General features: G+C 37.7%; 1 protein-coding gene across 6 annotated transcripts in view; it reads right to left on the bottom strand.

The window, feature by feature from the left end:
• Nucleotides 1-21616, bottom strand: part of XRN1 (5'-3' exoribonuclease 1) — a 108816-nt gene that overhangs the window by 15879 nt on the left and 71321 nt on the right. For 4 of the 6 annotated variants that reach the window (XM_088840090.1, XM_055412415.2, XM_055412407.2 and 1 more), the window contains exons 30-37: nt 20128-20197; nt 14387-14594; nt 13825-13920; nt 10758-10860; nt 3525-3586; nt 2038-2148; nt 1759-1881; nt 1174-1336 (exon numbers count right to left, since the gene is read on the bottom strand). In XM_088840090.1, coding sequence (XP_088696216.1) covers nt 1174-1336; nt 1759-1881; nt 2038-2148; nt 3525-3586; nt 10758-10860; nt 13825-13920; nt 14387-14594; nt 20128-20197 — 936 coding nt within the window. The remainder of the gene's footprint in view (nt 1-1173; nt 1337-1758; nt 1882-2037; nt 2149-3524; nt 3587-10757; nt 10861-13824; nt 13921-14386; nt 14595-20127; nt 20198-21616) is intronic. The other 2 variants (XM_055412397.2, XM_055412421.2) reach the window with 1 other exon arrangement.

Raw genomic sequence — 21616 nt, 5'->3', positions numbered from 1 at the left:
AATTCTGAAAGATCACATTCTTTATAATCAAGGAACTCACCAACAGAACAAAAGCATACCCTAGTGGAAAATGAATCTAAACCTTTATTATAGATTAAAAAATAAGTGGCTTGCCCAAAGTCATACATTAGTTATGTTACATGGGCTGAGTTCTGAGCTCTTCATTCTAAGGTATATGATACTTTTTACTATACTGAAATATAGTAAAAGTTACTTGTTTTTGACAGTGGGATCATACTTACCTGATACTGTTTTAAAATTTTATTTTGCTTTATTTCAAGAATACATCCGTCACTATGATATATATTGTTTCCTGAGAGTTATTGGAATTTTAATTATTTATCCTGATACTCAGTGGATAAATGAAGCTAGGCTCTGATATTGTTCCAGATTTTGATCCTTAATAAATTCAAATTGGCTTATTTCAAAATGTTTTTTACCTGAGAAGCTTTTGTCCCCACCTACCATTATTCCTGGTGGATTTTGAAGATAATTACAGAGACAAAATATTAAATATAGTGGACACAGAAGTAGGAGCAATGATCGACATCTAGTGAAGTCCATATGTGTGCCAGATGTTATGCTGTAGGCTTCACAGACTTATGGTAAGTGCCAATTTCCAATGTGTGCCTCCATTAATTATTTTTAATTGATTTTACAGCTTCTTCTTTTTTATGTGAGTCAAGTTATTTTAACATAATACTAACACCAATTATTGGCACCTAGGATGTGTTAGACACAGTGCTAACTGCTTTATATATGTCATATAATTATTACAACAGACATCTGCAATGTTATTTCACAGATAAAAGAAAAGTTAAGTAATATATTTAAATTATATAATAATTTTTAAATTGTTGAGAAAAAGCTAAAATGTAAAAACTTTTCTGGGTTTGGAATCTATAGAATGAGTATCTGTTACAGTATAATTTAAGTAGTTACAAGAAGATAATTAGAGATCTACTGGTTATAGTTACTTAATACATTGTTATATAATGACATAAACATAGAAAACATACTCTTATTATCCTTCATTATACTTAAAAAAATAAAAGTAGTTTTATCTTTAAAAATGACACGATTAAAAAACCAAATGAACTGAATTTTTGAAGTTGGCTATTAATTAATTAAAATTAATTAATTAATTTCTTATTAAGTACTTAGCTTACTTACTCAATTTCTTATTTTGTTTAGGTTGTGAGGAAGATCCATATTCATCTCTTCTACTAGAGGCAACAGTGACTTCATTACCAAACTGTTTCATTTCATTCTTATGGTCCATACTGTCAGAGCTGTCAATTTTTAGAATTTCTTTAAGCATCCGAGTTCCCTTCTGCTTTGAAAATGATTGGTATGGAGATAGTGGGGATAGAGAGAAAAGTTAAACTTAGAGTTACAGAACTTACTTATCCTCCTTTTAGTAAGTTCTAGTGTTAAAAAAATTAAGTCAATAACTACATTCAGATAAAGAATAAGGAAAATCAATAGAGTTGAAAAAAAAATCCACATTTCCTGGCAAAGAAATAATAATTATCATTTCTGCTTAATTTGTGACCAAACAGTCTGGGAACAATGTTTGAAAAACAAGGGAGCTATGGTGGCTAAATTTCCCAGGACAGCCCAGTTTTCCTCACAGGATGACAATAATAAGCATTACATCAGTCTGTGTAAGAGAAGGTGTCTTAACTGTTGCACAGGGTATGTATGGCCAACAATAATGAAATTACCGTATTGTACAAGCTCCTACAAAATACGAACCATAGCAAATGACTGTGGTGACAAATGTTCTTCACTTGGAGGCTCTTCATGATGAGATGACTGTATTTCATTTTCTTTGGAGATATTCAAGGATGCTAAGAAGTTCTCAATTCCAGGATTAGGCTAAAAGAATAAATATTTTGTGCATGAAGTTTTAAAAGTACAAGGACCTGAAAATCACTAAGAGTTTTATGTACAAAAACGATCATTTAATTTTCACTCACTCGTCTTTCCAAGTGTTAAAGTGTGGGAAGAGAAACTGAATGAATGGTCTTTTACCTTATCAACAGCACTTTGATAACCAGTCACAACCTTTTGATTTTCTGAGACTTCTGAACTTTCATTTCTCTTCAGTAGCTTAATATTACATTTGGCAGGCCCTCCAAATGCCTATAAAAGAGTAAGAATGGGTTTTTGTGCAAATAAAATTATAGTTACTACTTAACAGTATTCTAAATAAATCACTGCAAACTTTTTGGAGTGTTATTTTTTCTTTTATATCATAAGAAAAAAGGGGGGGGCCCATAAACGATGAGGGAAAAAAATTGCATCTTAACCTCCATTAATTTCTAAATAAGATTTAGCATTCCCTTCAATTATGAATGTAGGCAATAAACTATTAATACAATGGTGGTGATTCTAATGGCATTTCAATATAATTGGTTTTCTTTCAAATCTTATATATTTTATTGTAGCATTAATACTATTATTCTCAGAACGAGTCCATATGCTTCACCAACGAGGCCCACAGCACTAAAGAGTTTATGAACTCCTTTTCTAGAAGAAAGGAAATTATAGCATAAGAGTTTCAGAAGGAGAGGGCTTTGAAAGTCATGTAATTCTACCCTTTATTGGTATCTGAAAATGAATGGGCTCCATTACTGAGAACCTGTTATGTGCCAAGATATCTGCTAAGATATCTTTTATAAATATATTGTCGCTTATAAGAGACCTAACTTTTAAAAAAACTTTGTTATAAAACATAATATGCATATAAAATGCACACATGCGAAGTATACATGTATATTTTTAGATTTAAAGTTTTTTTATTATAAAATATATATACACTCTTTATCAATCAGCAGAAACTCTTAAAACATAAATGATCTCAGTTTCTCTTATTAACCTAACTCCATAGAATTAGCTGTTAACTTTTCCATGTTAGTCTATACACTTTCATTGAATATACAAACATGTGTGCATGCTTAGTCGCTCAATCGTGTCCAACTCTTTGTGACCCCATGGACAGCGGCCCGTATTTCCAAATATTTTATACATAAAATGTACACACACTCATCTAAGTAGGCATTTTTGTATGTATTTATATAGGGCTTTCCTGGTAGCTCAGCTGGTAAAGAATTCCCATGGAGAGAGGAGCCTGGAGGGCTGCAGTTCCTAGGGTAGCAAAGAGTCAGACAAGAGTGAGGGACTAAGCACTAGCACCAGACTACATATAATGAATGAGAGGGACAAGTGATATATTTTAGTCTCCATTTTAAAGATGAAGAAATTGAGGCTGGGAGAAGTGCAGTGACTTGCTCAAGGCCACTGAACCATTAAACAGCAGAACCAGAATGTATCTCTAATTCCAAGTCTTGGACTCTAGTTGTGCAACCTCCCATCCAAGGGACTGACAGGCTCAGCAACCCTCTTGCCACACACATTATGAATCTGGTTGAAAGGGGTGCAAAATTAAGGCAGATGCCACACAGCCACCAATTCCAATAAAAAGTGGGCTACTAGAAATTTGATTTTAAGAAACTTACCTGCCTATTTGACATTTTTTGTGACCGACTCTCAGTTTTAGGACTCTTACACTCTTCTTTAACTAGACAAAAGAAAATAGAAATTCTGTTAAATGAAATTTGTTGCATACCTATTAAATTTACCAAATATTTACCACAGCAAGGCACTGTGCTAAAGAATTCACTGATTCCACGGAGGGAGACAAAGGCCCTGCTTTTGAGGAACTTGTAATCTAGATGAGGGGGAGAAAAGATACAGGCAACAACAAGGGAAAGAGAAAGGTGGCATCTAATTGAGTCTTGCAGAACGGCAATTTTCCAAAGGGCAGAAGAGGGGGCTAAGCATTCCAGCAAAGGAAATAATAAGAGAAAAGACAAATAATAGGAGAAGCAGAAAGCAAGGAATATTTGTGACACACTAAATAGATAAGTTCTGCTGGAGGCTAAGAAGTATGATGCAGCTTAGTTGAACTAGAGGAGCAGGCTGAAGCCATAATCTGCCAAGAACTGAAGACTATGAATTACACTGGAGGTAATGGGCATAATCACAGAAAAGCTTTGATCAGGTAGGAATCTGATCAGAATTGTGCTTTAAGAAAATTAAAATATAGCAGTGGCTTATTATATACAAGGAGTAAGAGACCAATAAGGAAGCTATGCTAGCATTCTTCCATTCTGTTCTGTTCTGTTCAGTCGCTCAGTCATGTCCGACTCTTTGCGACCCCGTGGACTGTAGCCTACCAGGCTTCTCCGTCCATGGGATTCTCCAGGCAAGAGTACTGGAGTGGGTTACCATTTCCTTCTCTAGGGGATCTTCCCGACCCAGGGATCGAACCCGGGTCTCCCGCATTGGAGGCAGACGCTTTAACCTCTGAGCCACCAGGGAAGCTAGTATTCTTATTAAGGGGAAATTAGGAGAACAGAAAGAAAACAAAAAAGGATAGATTAGAAGAGGAAGGAGGGAAGGGAAAAAGGAAGAAGGAAAGAAGGAAGAAAGAAAAAAAGGAGGAAGAAAGAAGGACACAAGAGGAAAGAGAAGATGAGGAAAGAAGTAGAGGGAAGGGATGGAAGGGAGGGAGGGGATGGAATGAGAGAAAAGGGAAGGAAGGCACGAAGATGAGAAGGGAAGGGAAGAGAGAACAGAGAGGGTAAAAAAGAGAGGAGGTAAGGAAGAATTCCTGCAAAAAAGAAGGAAAATTAAAAATAATATGACATGATTCAACATTAAACCTTTGTTGAGACACACAAGAAAACTAACTGGAATTCCACATAATGTAAATGGCTTACATACTTTTATATAAAGAATAACTTGAAGAAAAATCACAAACATTTTAATTAACTATCAAATCTTGAAGCTTTAATTATCAGATTTATGGGGACATGAATCTATATTTAACTTAAAATATAAAAGAAACAAAAATAACATATAGATATTGGTGCAAAACAAAATAAAAAATCTGAACCAAAGTTATAAAACAAGAAAAGTTTTTTCAAAATAGGTTTTAGAAAAACATTTTATAAAGACAATTCAATTAGACTCAGGACTCGGCAGTTGGTATTTCCTCTGCTGGAAAGCTGTTCATCAAGCTGATTCTACTTCCATTTCATTTGGGTCTCTATTCAAATGTGTCCTTGAAGAGGTATTACTTGACTACCCTATTTAAAACAGCATTTGCATCACTCAATCTTCTTACTCTGCTTTATTTTTCATCATAGATTTATCATTACTACAGATTATGGAATTTACTCTTTGCCTATAATTAGTCTCAACCTTAGAATATAAAGTCCATTAGGTCAGAAAACTTGTCTGACTTATCCCCAGCACCTAAAACAATACCTTGCACATAATACAACTGAATAAATAAATACATGAATAACAAAAGAGTCATATTTTGAACATGAAGAACAATTTGATATAATTTGGGAATACTGTGATCAAGAGAAGAGAAAAAGTAACTGTAAGATGAAGATTCTTATCTGTGTATCTGTATTCCCTACTGTGCCTAAAACACAGTGGACTACTGAAACGAATGAAAAGAGTCAAAATATATAAAATATGTTAGAGAATATTAACAACAAAATACTTGCACATATTCTTAATAAAAATCTGTAATTTGAATTTATTTATCTATTTATTTTTAATTTTCTGGCCATGCCTTGCAGCATGGAAGATCTTAGGTTCCCCAACCAAAGACTAAGCTTGTGCCCCTGCAATGGAAGCATGTCGTCTTAACCACTGGACTGCCAGGAAAGTCCCTGGAGTAATGTAATAGGCAAGTGTCTATATACACAAAAAGGCAACTGGATTACTCTAAATAAAATTTAAATTTATCTCAAAATGTGGTTAATGAGGTGACATCAGCAAAAATACTGAAGGACCTCTACAAATTCTTTCCTCCATAAAAGCAACAAGAAAATAAATATAAATTACCAGAATCCTACTTTTCAGAATGATGGACATTAATCAAAGACTTGCAACAATCTGGGATGTATTTCTTCAAGAAAAAAGACTGAACCTTAGTAAAAACAGTGAGCTTTGTGACATTTTAACTTGCCCTACCCAGTTCCATCCCTTACTCTCCAGTTCCACGAAGGCTTGAAAAAAAACAGGCAGTATTTTTTTGGTGAAAATCCATAGCCTGGCTGCTACTTGAGATGAGAATGAGGCTAGAGCTCCTTTTTTTTTTTTTTTTGCTAGAGCTCTTTCAAAGTGTTATTCCAACATTCTATGAGCCCAGTATTACCATGATACCAAAATTAAAGACATCACAAGAAAATTACAAATGACCTTTATGAATACAGATGCAAAGATCCTCAACAAAATACCAGTGAATAGAATCTTGTAGTGTATAAGGAGGATTATACACCAAGATCTAGTGGGATTTATCCCTGGTATGCAAGGTTGGTTCAACATATGAAAAACAATCAATGAAAAAAAACACATAGAATGAGTCAAGGACAGAATCCATGTGATCATCTCAAAAGTCACAGAAATAGCATATGACAAAAACTAATATCCCTCCAAGGTTAAAAAAAATCAACAATATAGGAATACAAAGAAACTTCTTCACCTAATAAAGGGCAGCTACCAAAACCCCATAGTTAACATTATATTTAATGATAAAAGACTGAAAGCTTACCCTTAAGATCAAAACAAGGATGCTTACCCTCACCACTTCTATTTAACTGGTGGTCTTAGCCACAATTAGGCAAGAAAAATAAACAGAAGGCATCCAGATTGTATAGGAAGAAGTAAAACTACATTTGCGGAAGCCACAAAAAACTAGGGCTAATAAGTTCAACAAGGTGGAGGAATACAAGATCAATATACAAAAGTCAGTTTTATTTCTATAAATATTAATGAATAATATGCTCCCAAAATTAAGGAAACAGCTCCACTGACAACTGTAATAGAATAAAATACTTAGTAATAAATTTAACAAAAAATTCAAGACTTATACACTGAATACTATAAGACATCATTGAAAGAAATAGGCTTATTGAAGATGACAATACTACCCAACGTGGACTACAGATTCAGTATAATCCCTATAAAAACTCCAGCTGCCGTATTTGCAGAAATAGACAAGCTGATCCTAAAATTTATATGGAAATGCAAGAGACCAGAACTTGACAAAATAATCTTGAAAAACAAAGTTGGAGGATTCAAATTTTTCAATTTCAAAACTGATAACAAAACTATGGTAATGAAGATGGTGTGTTGTGCATAAAAAGATGGAGTATAGATCAATGAAATGCAATTAGAGACTAGAAATAAACCTACGCATCTATGGTCAACTGATTTCTGACAAGAGCGCCAGGACAATTCAATGGAGTGCAAAGAAAATTCAATGAGTGAAGAACAGTCTTTTAATAAACAGTGCTGGGACAACTAGATGTCTATATGCAAAAGAGTGAATAAGGACTCATACCATATATGCACTTATTCAGAAATGGAAAAAAGACCTAAATGTTACAGCTAAAACTGTAATGCTCTTAGAAGAAAATACAGGTGTAAATTTTTGTGACCTTGAATTAGGTAATGGTTTCTTGCTGCTGCTACTGCTAAGTCACTTCAGTCATGTCCAACTCTGTGTGACCCCATAGACGGAAGCCCACCAGGCTCCCCCGTCCCTGGGATTCTCCAGGCAAGAACACTGGAGTGGGCTGCCATTTGGAGAAGGAAATGGTTTCTTAGATGATACCTAAAGCACAAGCAACCAGAGAAAAAGTAGAAATAGATAAATTGGACTTGGTCAAAATTAAAAACTTTGTGCTTCAAGGACACTGTAAAGAAAGTTAAAAGACAACCACAGAATGATAGCACATATCTGCAAATCAAATATCTGAACAGCATATAGTACATAGAACTTTATAAAAAGTACTTCATAGGATATGGAATATTAAAAGTACTCTTACAACCCAAGAATGAAAAGACAACCTAACTTTTAAAGATTTTATTTTCAAGCAATGTATTTTTAACTTGGATGCAAACAAACAAAAGAGAGAGAGAGAGAGAGAGAACCCCCTGGGGACCAAAACTGTAAATCAAGGTAGGATTAGCTGATTTGTTCCTCTGGGCAGTGTTCCTGACCCAGTTTAATTTAAACTTTGGGTATCTGGCTCTTTTCACTTTGCAGGTGAAGAACTGAAGGCTCGTAAGGCGCGTGGCATTTCACAGGGACCTGACTTCTTAGAGGCGCGGTTTCCCAGGAGAGGTAGCCTGAGGCTTTGAACTCAACTGCCACAGTATGTGAAAGTGCAAGGTCATGGTTCTTATGTTCTCACACTAGTCCTCCCATTATTGTTATTACTACTATTGCTGCTGCTGCTACTGTCATTAATAAAAGCACTGAGTCTTCCTGATGGAACCCAGAACCCAATGGCTGTTCCAAGGAGTCAATAAGGGCAGCTCAGCTGATTCAGTCTTTTCTTGGTACAAACACCCTTAAACTTGACCACTGTCCACTGAGGATGATGCTGTTGTTCCATCTTCCAGAAGAGAAGCCAGAGGCCCAGCATGGAGAAGCCTGGGCTTGGCCAGGATTCTTAAAAACTCAGGGGTACAAGGAGAGGGCAGGCTGCATCCCAATACACTCCTGCTGCTACCAGAATTCAGGGTGGAGTGGCCATAGACCTATGGCCACCAAGACCTATGGTCACCAAGGCTTGGCCAATGACACAGGTACTCCCTTGCCAGGGCTGCCACTGCCTGGGGCTGGGTACCAGAAGCAGTGGGGTACAGGCTGGCACACTTTCCCAGCTGTCTGCGTGCCTTACTGGGGTGCACTCTCCTTTCAGGATAGCCACACTTGCCTCCGGCCTGAGAGACACATTAGCTGTCACCCCCCTATCTTCCCCCAGACCCTGACAACCACAAATCCACTCTTTATGTCTGTGGATTTTTCTTGTTCTGGACGTTTAACAGAAATGGAATCACACATTCTATGGCCTTCTGTGTCTGGCTCTTCTCACCTGCATTGTATGTGGGGGCTCATCTGCTTTGCAGGGTGTGTCACCGCCAAAGTTTGAATTTGTACTGCCTGCCTTGTGTCCCTGGGACCCCAGCAGCACTAGCACCTTCCCAAAGTCCAGGATTTGCAAAGGCACCCCACCACAACCCTGGCATGGAGTGTGGTGTTGCACACACACCCTGGGCCCACTGGCTACTCGCACACCTGGCCCTCTAACCTCTTCCCAGAACCGTTTGTCCTTCCCTTTCCGCAAGCTAACACTCACACACCCTCTTGGCCTCATCTTACCTGCCTCCTCCTCAGGGAAGCCCTCCACGCAGGCGTGGACCCCTGAAAGCTTATCTCTTGGCTCCGTCCACTTCCCCCACCTCACCCACTTCCCCCACCTCGCCCCTATCTTGTAGGGTTTGGAATGACACTTCATCCTGCCACCCTCTGTGCCTTAACTGTCTCCTGGGTTAGGATGCAGATTCAAGTGGGCTGGGTTTGTGTGTTAGTCACTGGTCCTGTCTGACTCTTTGCGATCCCATGGACTATAGCCTGCCAGGCTTCTCTGTCCATGTAATTCTCCAGGCAAGAATACTGGAGTGGGTTGCCATTTCCTCCTCCAGTGAAGGCAATCTAAGTTTAAAATGAACAAAGGATTTGAACCTTTCTCCAAAGAAGATAAATAAACAGCCAATAAGCACATGAAAACATGTTCAGCATTATTAGTTATTAATGAATTAGAAATGAAAACCACAAGAAGACGCCACTTTACTAGGATGACTATAACAAAAAAGTTGGATAACAACACTCCATAACAAGTGTTGTGGAGGATGTGAAGAAATTGAACCCTCATATATTGCTGGTGGAAACATAAAATGGTACAACAATTTTGGAAAACAGTGTGGTAGTTCCATAAAAAATTAGGCATAGAGTTAACTCAGTTAACTCAGCAAATAAAAGACTCAGTTATTCCTTTACTTCATATATACTCAAGAGACCTGTAACCATATATTCACACAAAAGTGAAGTCACTCAGTCGTGTCCGACTCTTTGCGACCCCATGGACTGTAGCCTACCAGGCTCCTCCATCCATGGGATTTTCCAGGCAAAAGTACTAAAGTGGTTGCCATTTCCTTCTCCAGAGGATCTTCCCAACCCAGGGATCGAACCTGGGTCTCCTGCATTGTAGGCAGATCCTTTTCCGTCTGTGCCACCAGGGTGTACACACAAAAACTTGTACATAAATATCCACAGTAGCATTATTTATTATAACACAAAAGTGCAAATGACCCAAATATCCATCAGTGGGAGAACGGATAAACAAAACATTGTAGTCATATAATAGAAAATTGTTCAGTCCTAAAAAGGAATGAAGTACTGATATATGCTACAACATGGATGAATCTTGAAAAGATTATGCCGAGTGAGTGGAGTCGGTCTCAAAGATCACATATTTTATGTTTCAGTTTACAGGAAATGTCCAGAACAGGTCAATCCACAGAGGCGGAAGTAAATTAGCAGTTTCCAGGGATAGGGGAGTGACTACTAGTAAGTACAGACTAATGAGTATGACTACTAATAAGTACGATATTTCTTTTTGGGGTGATGAAAATGTTCTAAATTTAGATACTAGCATTCGTTGTACAACTTTGTGAAAACACTAAAAAAACACTGATTGAACTATAAAAGGATGAATTTTATGATATGTGAATTATAACAATAAAGCTGTTAATTTATAAAAATCAAAGGAAGCACTTAGCACCATATGTATACTTTCTAACTCATAACTTACATTTTCTGTGAGGCTCATGTTTTCTCTGCTTAACGCTGTTGTCATTAAAGCCAGTTTTATGATGTTGAGTTACTTGATTTATTTCTTGAGGTAGAACTGCACCCTGAAAGTTAAAATTCTTATAAATGATTTAAATAAACTCTTAATATTAAAACTGCTTCTCTTCCTCAATGCTTAATAGTTACTTTATTATTTTTTTGTAAAAATTATAGGCTTCACTAGAAAAAGATTCAGAAATTCAGAAAAGTAAAGAGATTTTAAGAAAACCATTCAAATTCTACCACCCTTGAAATAACTATTATTGACATTATGATCATCACTCCAGACACTTCTCTATGCACTAGATAGTAAGGTACATAGAAAACAATCACTTTACAAAAGTGCTTTCAACAGAAAGAATTAAGTTTAATTTTGTTTGAAGTTAATACAGAAACTAAAGATTAAACTTTAGTTGAATGTTTCTTCACAACAGAAATATTAGCCTCTAAAGATCTTTCTAAATTTGCTTCAAAGTAACCCGACCTTTAGAGTATGTGAGATGGGAAATGAGTAAGTGTTAAGAAGCGAGAACTGGACATGTTCAAGGTAAAGGATGAGTACTAGTCTCTTGACTTCTTTAAATATTTCCATTAATGAATTAAAAAAAATTATTATTCTTGCCCCTATGTTATAAAAGTTGAGGATATTAGTCCTTCCACATCCCTTCCTCCAGCACCTGACCTTTATTAATTAATATTCATGTTGTCAAGGTATCTAAGTGCTGGAAGACTACTCTTACCAGATAGCAAGACTGATTGTAAAGCTACTGTAACTGAGACAGCACATGAATGGACAAAATTAGCAAAATGACATATCAATAAGTTTCATATAAAGATCATATCTGATCTTTTTGCTTTCTGATAGGGAGAAGAGGTGGGAAGGCAAAAAGAGACAGATAACTTGCCATAGCTGAACTGGGAGGCAGAAGCAGAGTAGGGGCTGGAGATGTTCAATATGAATTAATCTTTCTATAATGATTAATTTTGCTTCTGGTGGACCCTATTTATTTTCTTCTGAGCATAGACGAATGAACACTGGGTATGAGCAAAAGCATCTCATGATCTAGTTGGCAGTGGACATGCTCCAAAACAGTTGTGATATGCACCAAAGTGTGAAGGAAGGTCTAGTGAACTCACATGCACAGGAACATCTAGGGTTCTTTGGTCTTTAAAGAAAAGGGCCAAGAGATTTCCATCTGTACAGCACAATGGCTGGTGGGGATTTGGGCTATAGCAGTTCATTTCAGGGAATTCTGAGCTAAAACAGGGAATCAAAACATCAGGGTCAATAGATTGGTATGAACAAATATTGTGTGTCTGTTATGTGCCAGGCATAGTAAGATGTACTTTGCATTATCTTACCATCATTATAATAATGCTACAATCATAAAAATCCTATGGTGTATTCAGACTCCATGTTACAGATGACAGAACTGAGGCTCAAAATGATAATGGTTACAGGACTAAACAACAGGAGAGCCAACATCTGAGCCCTAACTCTAAAACCCATGTTCACGGTATGAGTTCAGACTTTAAGAAGAAAATATTCCACTTTTAAGTATACTTTTTGAATTATTCTGTTTGATGCCTATATGTCTATTTACGTTAGTTGTATTGGTATATTCTGCCAATAAAGACTTGAATGTTTCTTAAAAGACTTTTTAAAAAAGCAGTTTTATCAACAGGTTCACAGTAATACTGAGAAGAAGGTACAAAGATTCCCCTGTTCCCCCCCTCCACCACCTCCATACACGCATAGCCTTCCCCATTATTATCGTCTCCCACTGGAGTAGTACACTGGTGACAACTGATGAACCAACACTGGCACATAACTGCTACTTAAAGTCCATATTTTACATTGGTTCCACTCTCGTTGTTATATATTCTGTGGGTTTGGACAAATGTGTAATGATATGTATCTACCATTATACAGAATATATTCATTGCTCCAAAAATCTTCTGTGCTCCACCTATTATCTCTCCCTTTCCCAATAATCCCTGGAGACCACGGATGTTTTTACTGTCTCTGTAGTTTTGCCTTTCCGAGAAGCTTGTATACCTTAAAAAATAAATCATGCTGAGTTCTCTAGAATTTGCTCATTAGATGAATATCAGGCTGCTTATTAATGCTTCATGGATATAAGGGTTATATGTGATAGCTCATAATTCTTAGAATATACAGGAGAAAAAATATGGGAGTGTTTAGCTGATATGAACAATGAAACAGCACCTTAATAACAGGAGATGCATACAGAAGAGTCTATGGAAATACAAAATACCAAGTGTTGAGTTCCATCTAAAGGAAATTGGTGGTAATATGCCAGCAGACCTTTTGGCAGTGAGAGAGGAAAGAGAAGGAAGGAATAATGCAAACATATAACCTGAAATGGAAATTATCTGTTTATGGGAGAGGAAAAGTAAGGAGATCAATCTGACTGGAAGAGAGCATTTTACCAAACAGTTGGACATACTTTAAGAATTATGCAGGGTTGGATTATAGAAGACCTAGATATTAGTTTGAGTTGAGGATGAACTCCAGGGAGCCCTATACATTCTAGAATATTTGAATAACACTGTTTTAGGGTTTTAAAAGACCTCAGAGTTCCTCTAAGTCCAATGCCTTAATTTTATACCTGAGGCCAAAGAAGCCCAGGGAAATTAGATTTGTGCAATTTGAGGCACAAAACCCGATTTCCTCATTCTGAGTCTAATATCAGTTTTATCTTCACTACACTACCTCAGGGTATAAAGTGAGTTCAAAACCAGGAGTCTTGGACTTCCCTGCAGGCACAGTGGATAGGAACCTGCCTGTTAACGTAGGGGTCACGAGTTCGATCCCTGGTCTGGGGAAGATTTCACATGCCGTGGAGCAACTAAGCCCATGTGATACAACTACTGAGCCTGAGAAGCCACAGCAATGAGAAGCCCGCACACCACAACTACAGAATAGCCCCCGTTCACTACAACTAAAGGAGAAATATAAAATAAAATAAAAAAAATGAAATGTCCATTAAGCAAGGTATACTAACCTTCTCTTGTAGCAGTGGCTGCAAGTGTTGAACCTTTCCGGATCCCTGTAAGGACTGCCAAATGTTACAAAATTCATCATCATCTCTAGCAGGTACCTGGGGAAGTACAAAAAACTTCTTAAGGAAAACTGAAACATAAATATGCACCAAAAAACCCAGCAGTTACCTACAAGATTTGACAGGATTTTTGCTTGTTTCCTTGTTATCATCTACTTACCTGTTTAATTAGTCTATAATAAACTTGTTATTTGGATTTAAAAGTTTGGTTAAAATTTTAGGCCATGAAATTAAATCAAGTATCTCACATAAAACAATTCAAGTTTTGCCCTCAGGGAGATGAAATAAAGGAAATCAAACATGAGTTATATGGTGGGCATTTGAAAACTGCTTTTGATAAACATGATATAGTCCCCTCCTTTTTACCTTTCAAATTAATGTCATTTCGTAGGGGATAACATAGATCATTTGGGTGATATAATTCAAAATATGAGTTAATCCATGAAGTAAATGTATAAAGAGAAAACAGTTATTTTCAAGCTCATTATTTAAATAAAAATCTTACTTGAGTAGGAACAAAAAGTGACTGAGGGGAATGGTTCAGGCCTCCCAAATGCCCAGATGAAACTGATGAATTTGAGCTATAGTGATTCACAGCTGGCTGTGGTTTCACAATGGCTGTCAACTTCTGATTTCCAGTTTCAGAGCGACTCCCATGAGAAAGGTTCACCAAGGCACTTGTTGGCAGTCGATAACCTCTACCAGGTGAGCACCTAAAAGTAAAAAGTTGTTATCAGGGTAAGAGGGAACTGCAACTAAATATGCCAGGGAGAAGAATCAAATAATTTTGGGTGGACTGTTCATAATTTAATAAATATTTTTATTTTCATTAATTGATTGATTTATGGCTGCACCAAGTCTTAGTTGCTGCGCGAAGGCTTTCTCCAGTTGTGGCGAGCAGGGGCTACCCTCTAGTTGGGCGGTGGCTTCTCAGTGTTGTGCAGCTCTAGAGTGTGGGCTCAGCAGTTGTGGTGCACAGGCTTAGTATCCTTCCCACCCTCCTGCATGTGGAATCTTTCTGGACCAGAGACTGAAGCTGTGTCCCCTGCATTAACCAATGGGCCACCAGGGAAGTCCTGAATATCACTTTTAAATTCAGGAACTTGAAAGCAGAGAAAGATCTCAATTTGTAAGATGATATATCTCTGGAAAGTTTTTGAATAGACTATTCAGTGCTATTAAGTGGGAGAAAAATGTTCTAGAGGTGCAGCTGTATGTGTAAGGGTGTGTGTGTGAGCTAAGCTTGTCCTCAGAAGGCTTGCAACAGAATAGCTTAGTTAACTAATGAATTAAATTTCAAACTTCTGTAAAAAAAAAAAAATAGTGATTTATACAGTCTGGGTTATGAAGCTACCCAGTATGCAGCCAGTGTGGCTCTACTGAAGCAACAGGAAAAATGTTAGCTGTGATCACTGCCATTTCCTGATCAATTGTTGAATCCAGCTCTTTTTATCCTCATCTTCCCATCTTAAAGTTCTAGACCTGGGAAGGCTAAGAGACAAGCATTTGTGATTTCTTCCTTCTTGGTCATGATAAAAGTATTTAGATACTAAAATAAGCCCTCTGTGGTCAAAAGCTTTCAACTCTGTCACTTCTTTAGAACATAATATTCTTATATTCTGAGATCATGGGGAAGTAGAATTCTTTCATAAGGAATCTTTATAAGATTTCCAGAAAATATTTTTGTGAGAACTATACTATAAGATTCTGCATTATGAAATGAATATACTGCAGGCAGGCAATCTTTTATATAACTCTCAATCAATCAAGAAATCCAGTGTCTCTCCCTAGGAGGAAAAAAACAAACCCTGAGAAAGAAGTTAATCTTAAAAATATATTTCAAAAGTCATTTGGCTAAGGTTATTGGTAACCAAACGAAAATCAAAATCAGATATGGGATCCAGACTCTGCTGCTGCATTTTAAGGCACAGACAATGTCTTTGGGTAACAGGCACATTCAAACTGCAAAACAATAATAGCACTCTGAAGGTGATCACTTCTTATAAGGACTGAAGACTGTGATTTTATGCAAAGAGATTAAGTAAGAGTAATTCACTTTTAATTTTAATTACCACTAATCAAAACATAAGAGAAAAGAAACTAAACAAACTTCAGTTCAGTTTTCCAGCTGGTGTTTAGAAAAGAAAGGAAAACTGGAAAGGATTTCATTTAATTCTCACAATCACCTAGTGAAGTGTACATCTTCATTACAGATGAGGATATTGAGAGTCAGAATGCCTTTAACTAACCTACCCAAGGAAATACCAAAGTTAAGTGAGAGAGGTCACAATTCTAATATTCCATGGTGCCTCTCATTCTAATAATCCTTTTTTCTGTCACTTTAAACTTTCTATTAATGGTCACCCAAAATAGACTTGAGGAGGTCTCTGCCATGGTAAGCTAAAAACAAACAATACAACCATCTTGCTTTAAATCTCCTAGTTCAGTTCATCAGCTGTCGTGTCCAACTCTTTGTGACCTCATGGACTGCAGCACGCCAGGCCTCCCTGTCCATCAGCAAGTCCTGGAGGTTACTCAAACTCATGTCCATTGAGTCAGTGATGCCATCCAACCATCTCATCCTCCATCCAACCATCTCGTCCCTTTCTCCTCCTGCCTTCAATATTTCCCAGCATCAGGGTCTTTTTTTAAACGAGTCAGCTCTTTTTGGCATCAGGTGGTCAAAGTATTGGAGTTTCAGCTTCAACATCAGTCCTTAATGAATATTCAGGACTGATTTCCTTTAGGATGGACTGGTTGGATCTCCTTGCAGTCCAAGGGACTCTCAAGAGTCTTCTCCAACACCACAGTTCAAAAGCATCAATTCTTACTAATGCATATATATGGAATTTAGAAAGATGCAAATGATAACCCTGTATACGAGACAGCAAAAGAGACACAGATGTATAGAATAGTCTTTGGGACTCTGTGGTAGAGTGTGAGGATGGGATGATTTGGGAGAATGGCATTGAAACATGTATGTTGTCATATGTGAAACGAATCACCAGTTCAGGGTCGACGCATGTTACAGGATGCTCGGGGCTGATGTGCGGGGATGACCCAGAGGGAGGATAAAGGGAGGAGGGAGGTGGGAGGGGGGTTCAAGAGGGGGAACTCATGTACCCGGGGCGGATTCATGTCAATGTATGGCAAAACCAACCAATATAATATTGTAAAATAATTAGCCTCCAATAAAAAATAAATAAAAAGAAAATATAAAAATAAATAAACAAAAAGTATTTTCAGGAAAAAAAAAATAAAGCATCAATTCTTTGGCGCTTGCTTTCTTTATAGTCCAACTCTCACATCCATACACGATTACTAGAAAAACCATAGCTTTGACTAGACGGACCTTTGTTGGCAAAGCAATGTCTCTGCTTTTTAATATGCTGTCTAGGAGTCATAACTTTTCTTCCAAAGAGTAAGCGTCTTTTAATTTCATGGCTGCAGTCACCATGTGCAGTGATTTTGGAGCCCCCCAAAATAAAGTCTCTGTTTCCACTGTTTCCCCATCTATTTGAATGAAGTGATGGGACCAGATGCCATGATCTTAGTTTTCTGAATGTTGAGCTTTAAGCCAACTTTTTCACTCTCCTCCTTCACTTTCATCAAGAGGCTCTTTAGTTCTTCTTCGCTTTCTGTCATAAGTGTGGTGTCATCTGCATATCTGAGGTTATTGATATTTCTCCCGGCAATCTTGATTTCAGCTTGTGCTTCCTCCAGACCAGGGTTTCTCATGATGTACTCTGCATATAAGTTAAATAAGCAAGGTGACAATATACAGCCTTGTCGTACTTTCCCGATTTGGAACCAGTCTGTTGTTCCATGTCTGGTTCTAACTGTTGCTTTGACCTGCATACAGATTTCTCAAGAGGCAGGTCAGGTGGTCTGGTATTCCCATCTCTTTCAGAGTTTTCCATAGTTTGTTGTGATCCATATAGTCAAAGGCTTTGGCATAGTCAATAAAGCAGAAATCGACGTTTTTTTGGAACTCTCTTGCTTTTTTGATGATCCAGTGGATGTTGGCAATTTGATCTCTGTCCTCTGCCTTTTCTAAAACCAACTTGAACATCTGGAAGTTCACAGTTCATGTACTGTTGAAGCCTGGCTTGGAGAATTTTGAGCATTACTTTGCTAGTGTGTGAGATGAGTGCAATTGTGCAGAGGTTTGAGCATTCTTTGGCATTGCCTCTCTGGGATTGGAATGAAAAGTGAGCTTTTCTAGTCCTGTGGCCACTGCTGAGTTTTCCAGATTTGCTGGCATATTGAGTGCAGCACTTTCACAGCATCATCTTTTAGGATTTGAAATAGCTCAACTGGAATTTCATCACTGCCTCTAGTTTTGTTCGTAGTGATGTTTCCTAAGGCCCACTTGACTTCACATTCCAGGATGTCTGGCTCTAAGTGAGTGATCACACCATTGTGATTGTCTGGGTCGTGAAGATCTCTTTTGTATAGTTCTTCTGTGTATTTTTGCCACCTCTTCTTTTTTTTAAATTAATTAATTTATTTTAATTGGAGGCTAATTACTTTATAATATTATAGTGGTTTTTGCCATATATCGATATGAATAAGCCACGGGCACACATGTGTTCCCCATCCAGAACCCCCCTCCCACCTCTCTCCCCATCCCATCCCCGAGGGTCATCCCAGGGCACCAGCCCTGAGCACCCTGTCTCATGCATCAAACTTGGACTGGTGATCTGCTTCACATATGATAATATACACGTTTCAAAGCTACCCTCTCTAATCATCCCACCCTCGCCTTCTCCCACAGAGTCTAAAAGACTGTTCTTTACAACTGTGTCTCTTCTGCTGTCTCACATATAGTGTCATCATTACCATCTTTCTAAATTCCATATATATATGTTAGTATACTATATTGGTTTTTCTTTCTGACTTACTTCACTCTGTTTAATAGGCTCCAGTTTCATCCACCTCATTAGGACTGATTCAAATGCATTCTTTTTAATGGCTGAGTAACAATCCATTGTGTATATGTACCACAGCTTTCTTATCCAATCGTCTGCCAATGGACATCTAGGCTGCTTCCATGTCCTGGCTATTGTACACAGTGCTGTGATGAACACTGGGGTACACGTGTCTCTTTCAATTCTGGTTTCCTCAGTGTGTATGCCCAGCAGTGGAAATGCTGGGTCGTATTTGCCACGTCTTCTAAATATCTTCTGCTTCTGTTAGGTCCATACCATTTCTGTCCTTTATTGAGCCCATCTTTGCATGAAATTTCCCTTGGCATCTCTAATTTTCTTGAAGAGATCTCTAGTCTTTCCTATTCTATTGTTTTCCTCTATTTCTTTGCACTGATCACCTAGGAAGTCTTTCTTATCTCTCCTTGCTATTCTTTGGAACTCTGCATTCAGATGAGTATATCTTTCATTTTCTCCGTTGCCAGTTATCCTAACTGCCAGTTATCTTTTCTCCCTTTAAAGGTCAAACTTCTCAAGGGTCAGTTGTTTCTTGTCTCCTTTACTCCACTGGCTGTTCACTCCTCAAACCATTCCAACCTAGCCTGAGTGTCTACAATTTCACTAAAACAAACGACAAAGAGTTATCATGTCTCTCAATTCAAAGAATGTTTCCATTCCTCAAGTTATTTAACCATCACAAAAATACAATCTGATTATGTCACATCTCTTGATTTTGATAGCTTCACATTGCTTTAAGGATAAAGACCAAGATACCACAATCCTTAACATGTCCTGAAAGCAGGTTACCAGTTCCTGCACAGTGTGGTCCTTGTTCTTTTCCCTTACTCTAATCTTAACACAGTTGCGGAGGCTGACACACCTGCATTCTTTTAATCTTTTAAATGAGTGAAAATGTCCTCTGCTGCATATGCTATCCTGTTTTTCTGACCACCTGTTACTACTCTTTCAGTACCTAGTCTTCATGTCCCATTTTAAACATCGCTTCAAGAAAGCCTTTCTAGAACTCTCAGAACAGAGCACACTCTATTAGACACCTGAACTATTAATACTTCTTCCCAGCACTTGTAATATTTTAATTAAAAAATTATTTTTAGTAAGTTAGTTATATCCCTTACTAAAGTGAAATCTCTGTGAGGGTAGAAACCATGTCTGTCTTATTCACTGTTACAACCCTAGTAACAAGTATGAGTCTCACACGTACTAGGAACTGAAACTGTGGACAAATAAGCAAGTAATGTAAAGTCATTGGCCATATGGACATACTTATGAAGTGCAATTATCATCTGGAAATACAAACCTTATTGTTAAGCCTCCAGGAAATTCTTCATCAAATAATACTTCAAATAGTACATCAGCTTCTCTATTAGCTGTTTAAAAAAGAGAGATTGAAAAATCATATGATAAAAAAAATAGAATGTGAATTTTTGGAGTATTAGAAGCATTACAACTATCAATATGGATGCAAATGAAAAGAAGCTCACAGATTCCCTTACTGGTATTAACTTAAAGAAAAATAATACTATTTTAAATTAGATGCTGTGAGAATTAATTATATTTTTATCTGTTTTTTTTATGTTGGAAATTATTCACAAAAAGAGAGTTAATAAAAGAGATAACTCTGGAATTTGTAGTTTAGAAGGTTTTACAGTTAGACAAAGGAAACGAAGATTTGAAGACATGGCAGTAGTGAGGGAAAGAGAATGGCGAGAAAGGATATATTATTAGATAGAATTGGCATGAGTTTGTGACCATATAGACAAAAAGAATGGAGATGGCAAAGATGACTCCAAGGTTCTGGTAGGAGATGACCTGGTAGATAATGGATGTCGAGATTGAGACATGAGACATGTGAGAAAGACTATGGTACAATAAACCTTAAAGAGGAGCTGCTGCTGCTGCTAAGTCACTTCAGTCGTGTCCGACTCTCTGTGACCTCCTAGACGGAAGCCCACCAGGCTCCCCCGTCCCTGGGATTCTCCAGGCAAGAACACTGGAGTGGGTTGCCATTTCCTTCTCCAATGTGTGAAACTGCAAAGTGAAAGTGAAGTCGCTCAGTCGTGTCTGACCCTTAGCGATCGCACGAACTGCAGCCTACCAGGCTCCTCCATCCATGAGATTTTCTAGGCAAGAGTACTGGAGTGGCTTGCCATTGCCTTCTCCGTAAAGAGGAGCAGAGAAGAATAAATTTGGCAGAGAGGATGATAGGATAAAACTGGAAAGTTTAAATTTACCAAAGTTCCAAGGTAAAGTGAAATCATTAGCTATAATAACATTTGAATTCTAAGCCCAAATTAATCAGAGAGTCTATCACACAACTTCAGAATGGAATCTCTCTCTCTTCCCACCTCCACCCCCACCCTTTCCATTCCCTTGGTTCTGTTTCTCTGGAGAACTCTGACTAACACCATATCTGATACTGTGTTAACCGAGGGTAGGCGCTGGGGATATTTCCCTCATTCTCAGTCTTTCATTGTCCAATTGGAACCAGGCCTGCAGAGCTTACTTATTCTCTCCTGGTGGCTATATCTTTCATCTGACACGTTTACCTAAAATCTAAACCCAACAAAATGGGGCTCAATGAGAGGCAAGAGTCTCTTCTGTGAAGATTTAAGATCCACTTTTTAGGTTCCTCTTCTTGTCTGAGGGAGGAGCCACTTACTGAAAAGATTATTGACCAAAAGATTGTTCACCCCCTTTAGTGGCTATTTCTATGGAGTTGAGGCACCAGGTGAAGGCAGTAAGACAAATATTCCCCTTTACACCATGTCCATGGGATATATGCTTAA

The sequence above is a fragment of the Moschus berezovskii genome, chromosome 1 (genome assembly GCF_049115385.1).
Source record: "Moschus berezovskii isolate FMDL1 chromosome 1, NW_MosBer_1.0, whole genome shotgun sequence".
NCBI classification, from domain to species: Eukaryota; Metazoa; Chordata; class Mammalia; order Artiodactyla; family Moschidae; genus Moschus; species Moschus berezovskii.
This window is presented reverse-complemented; position numbering and strand designations above follow the sequence as displayed.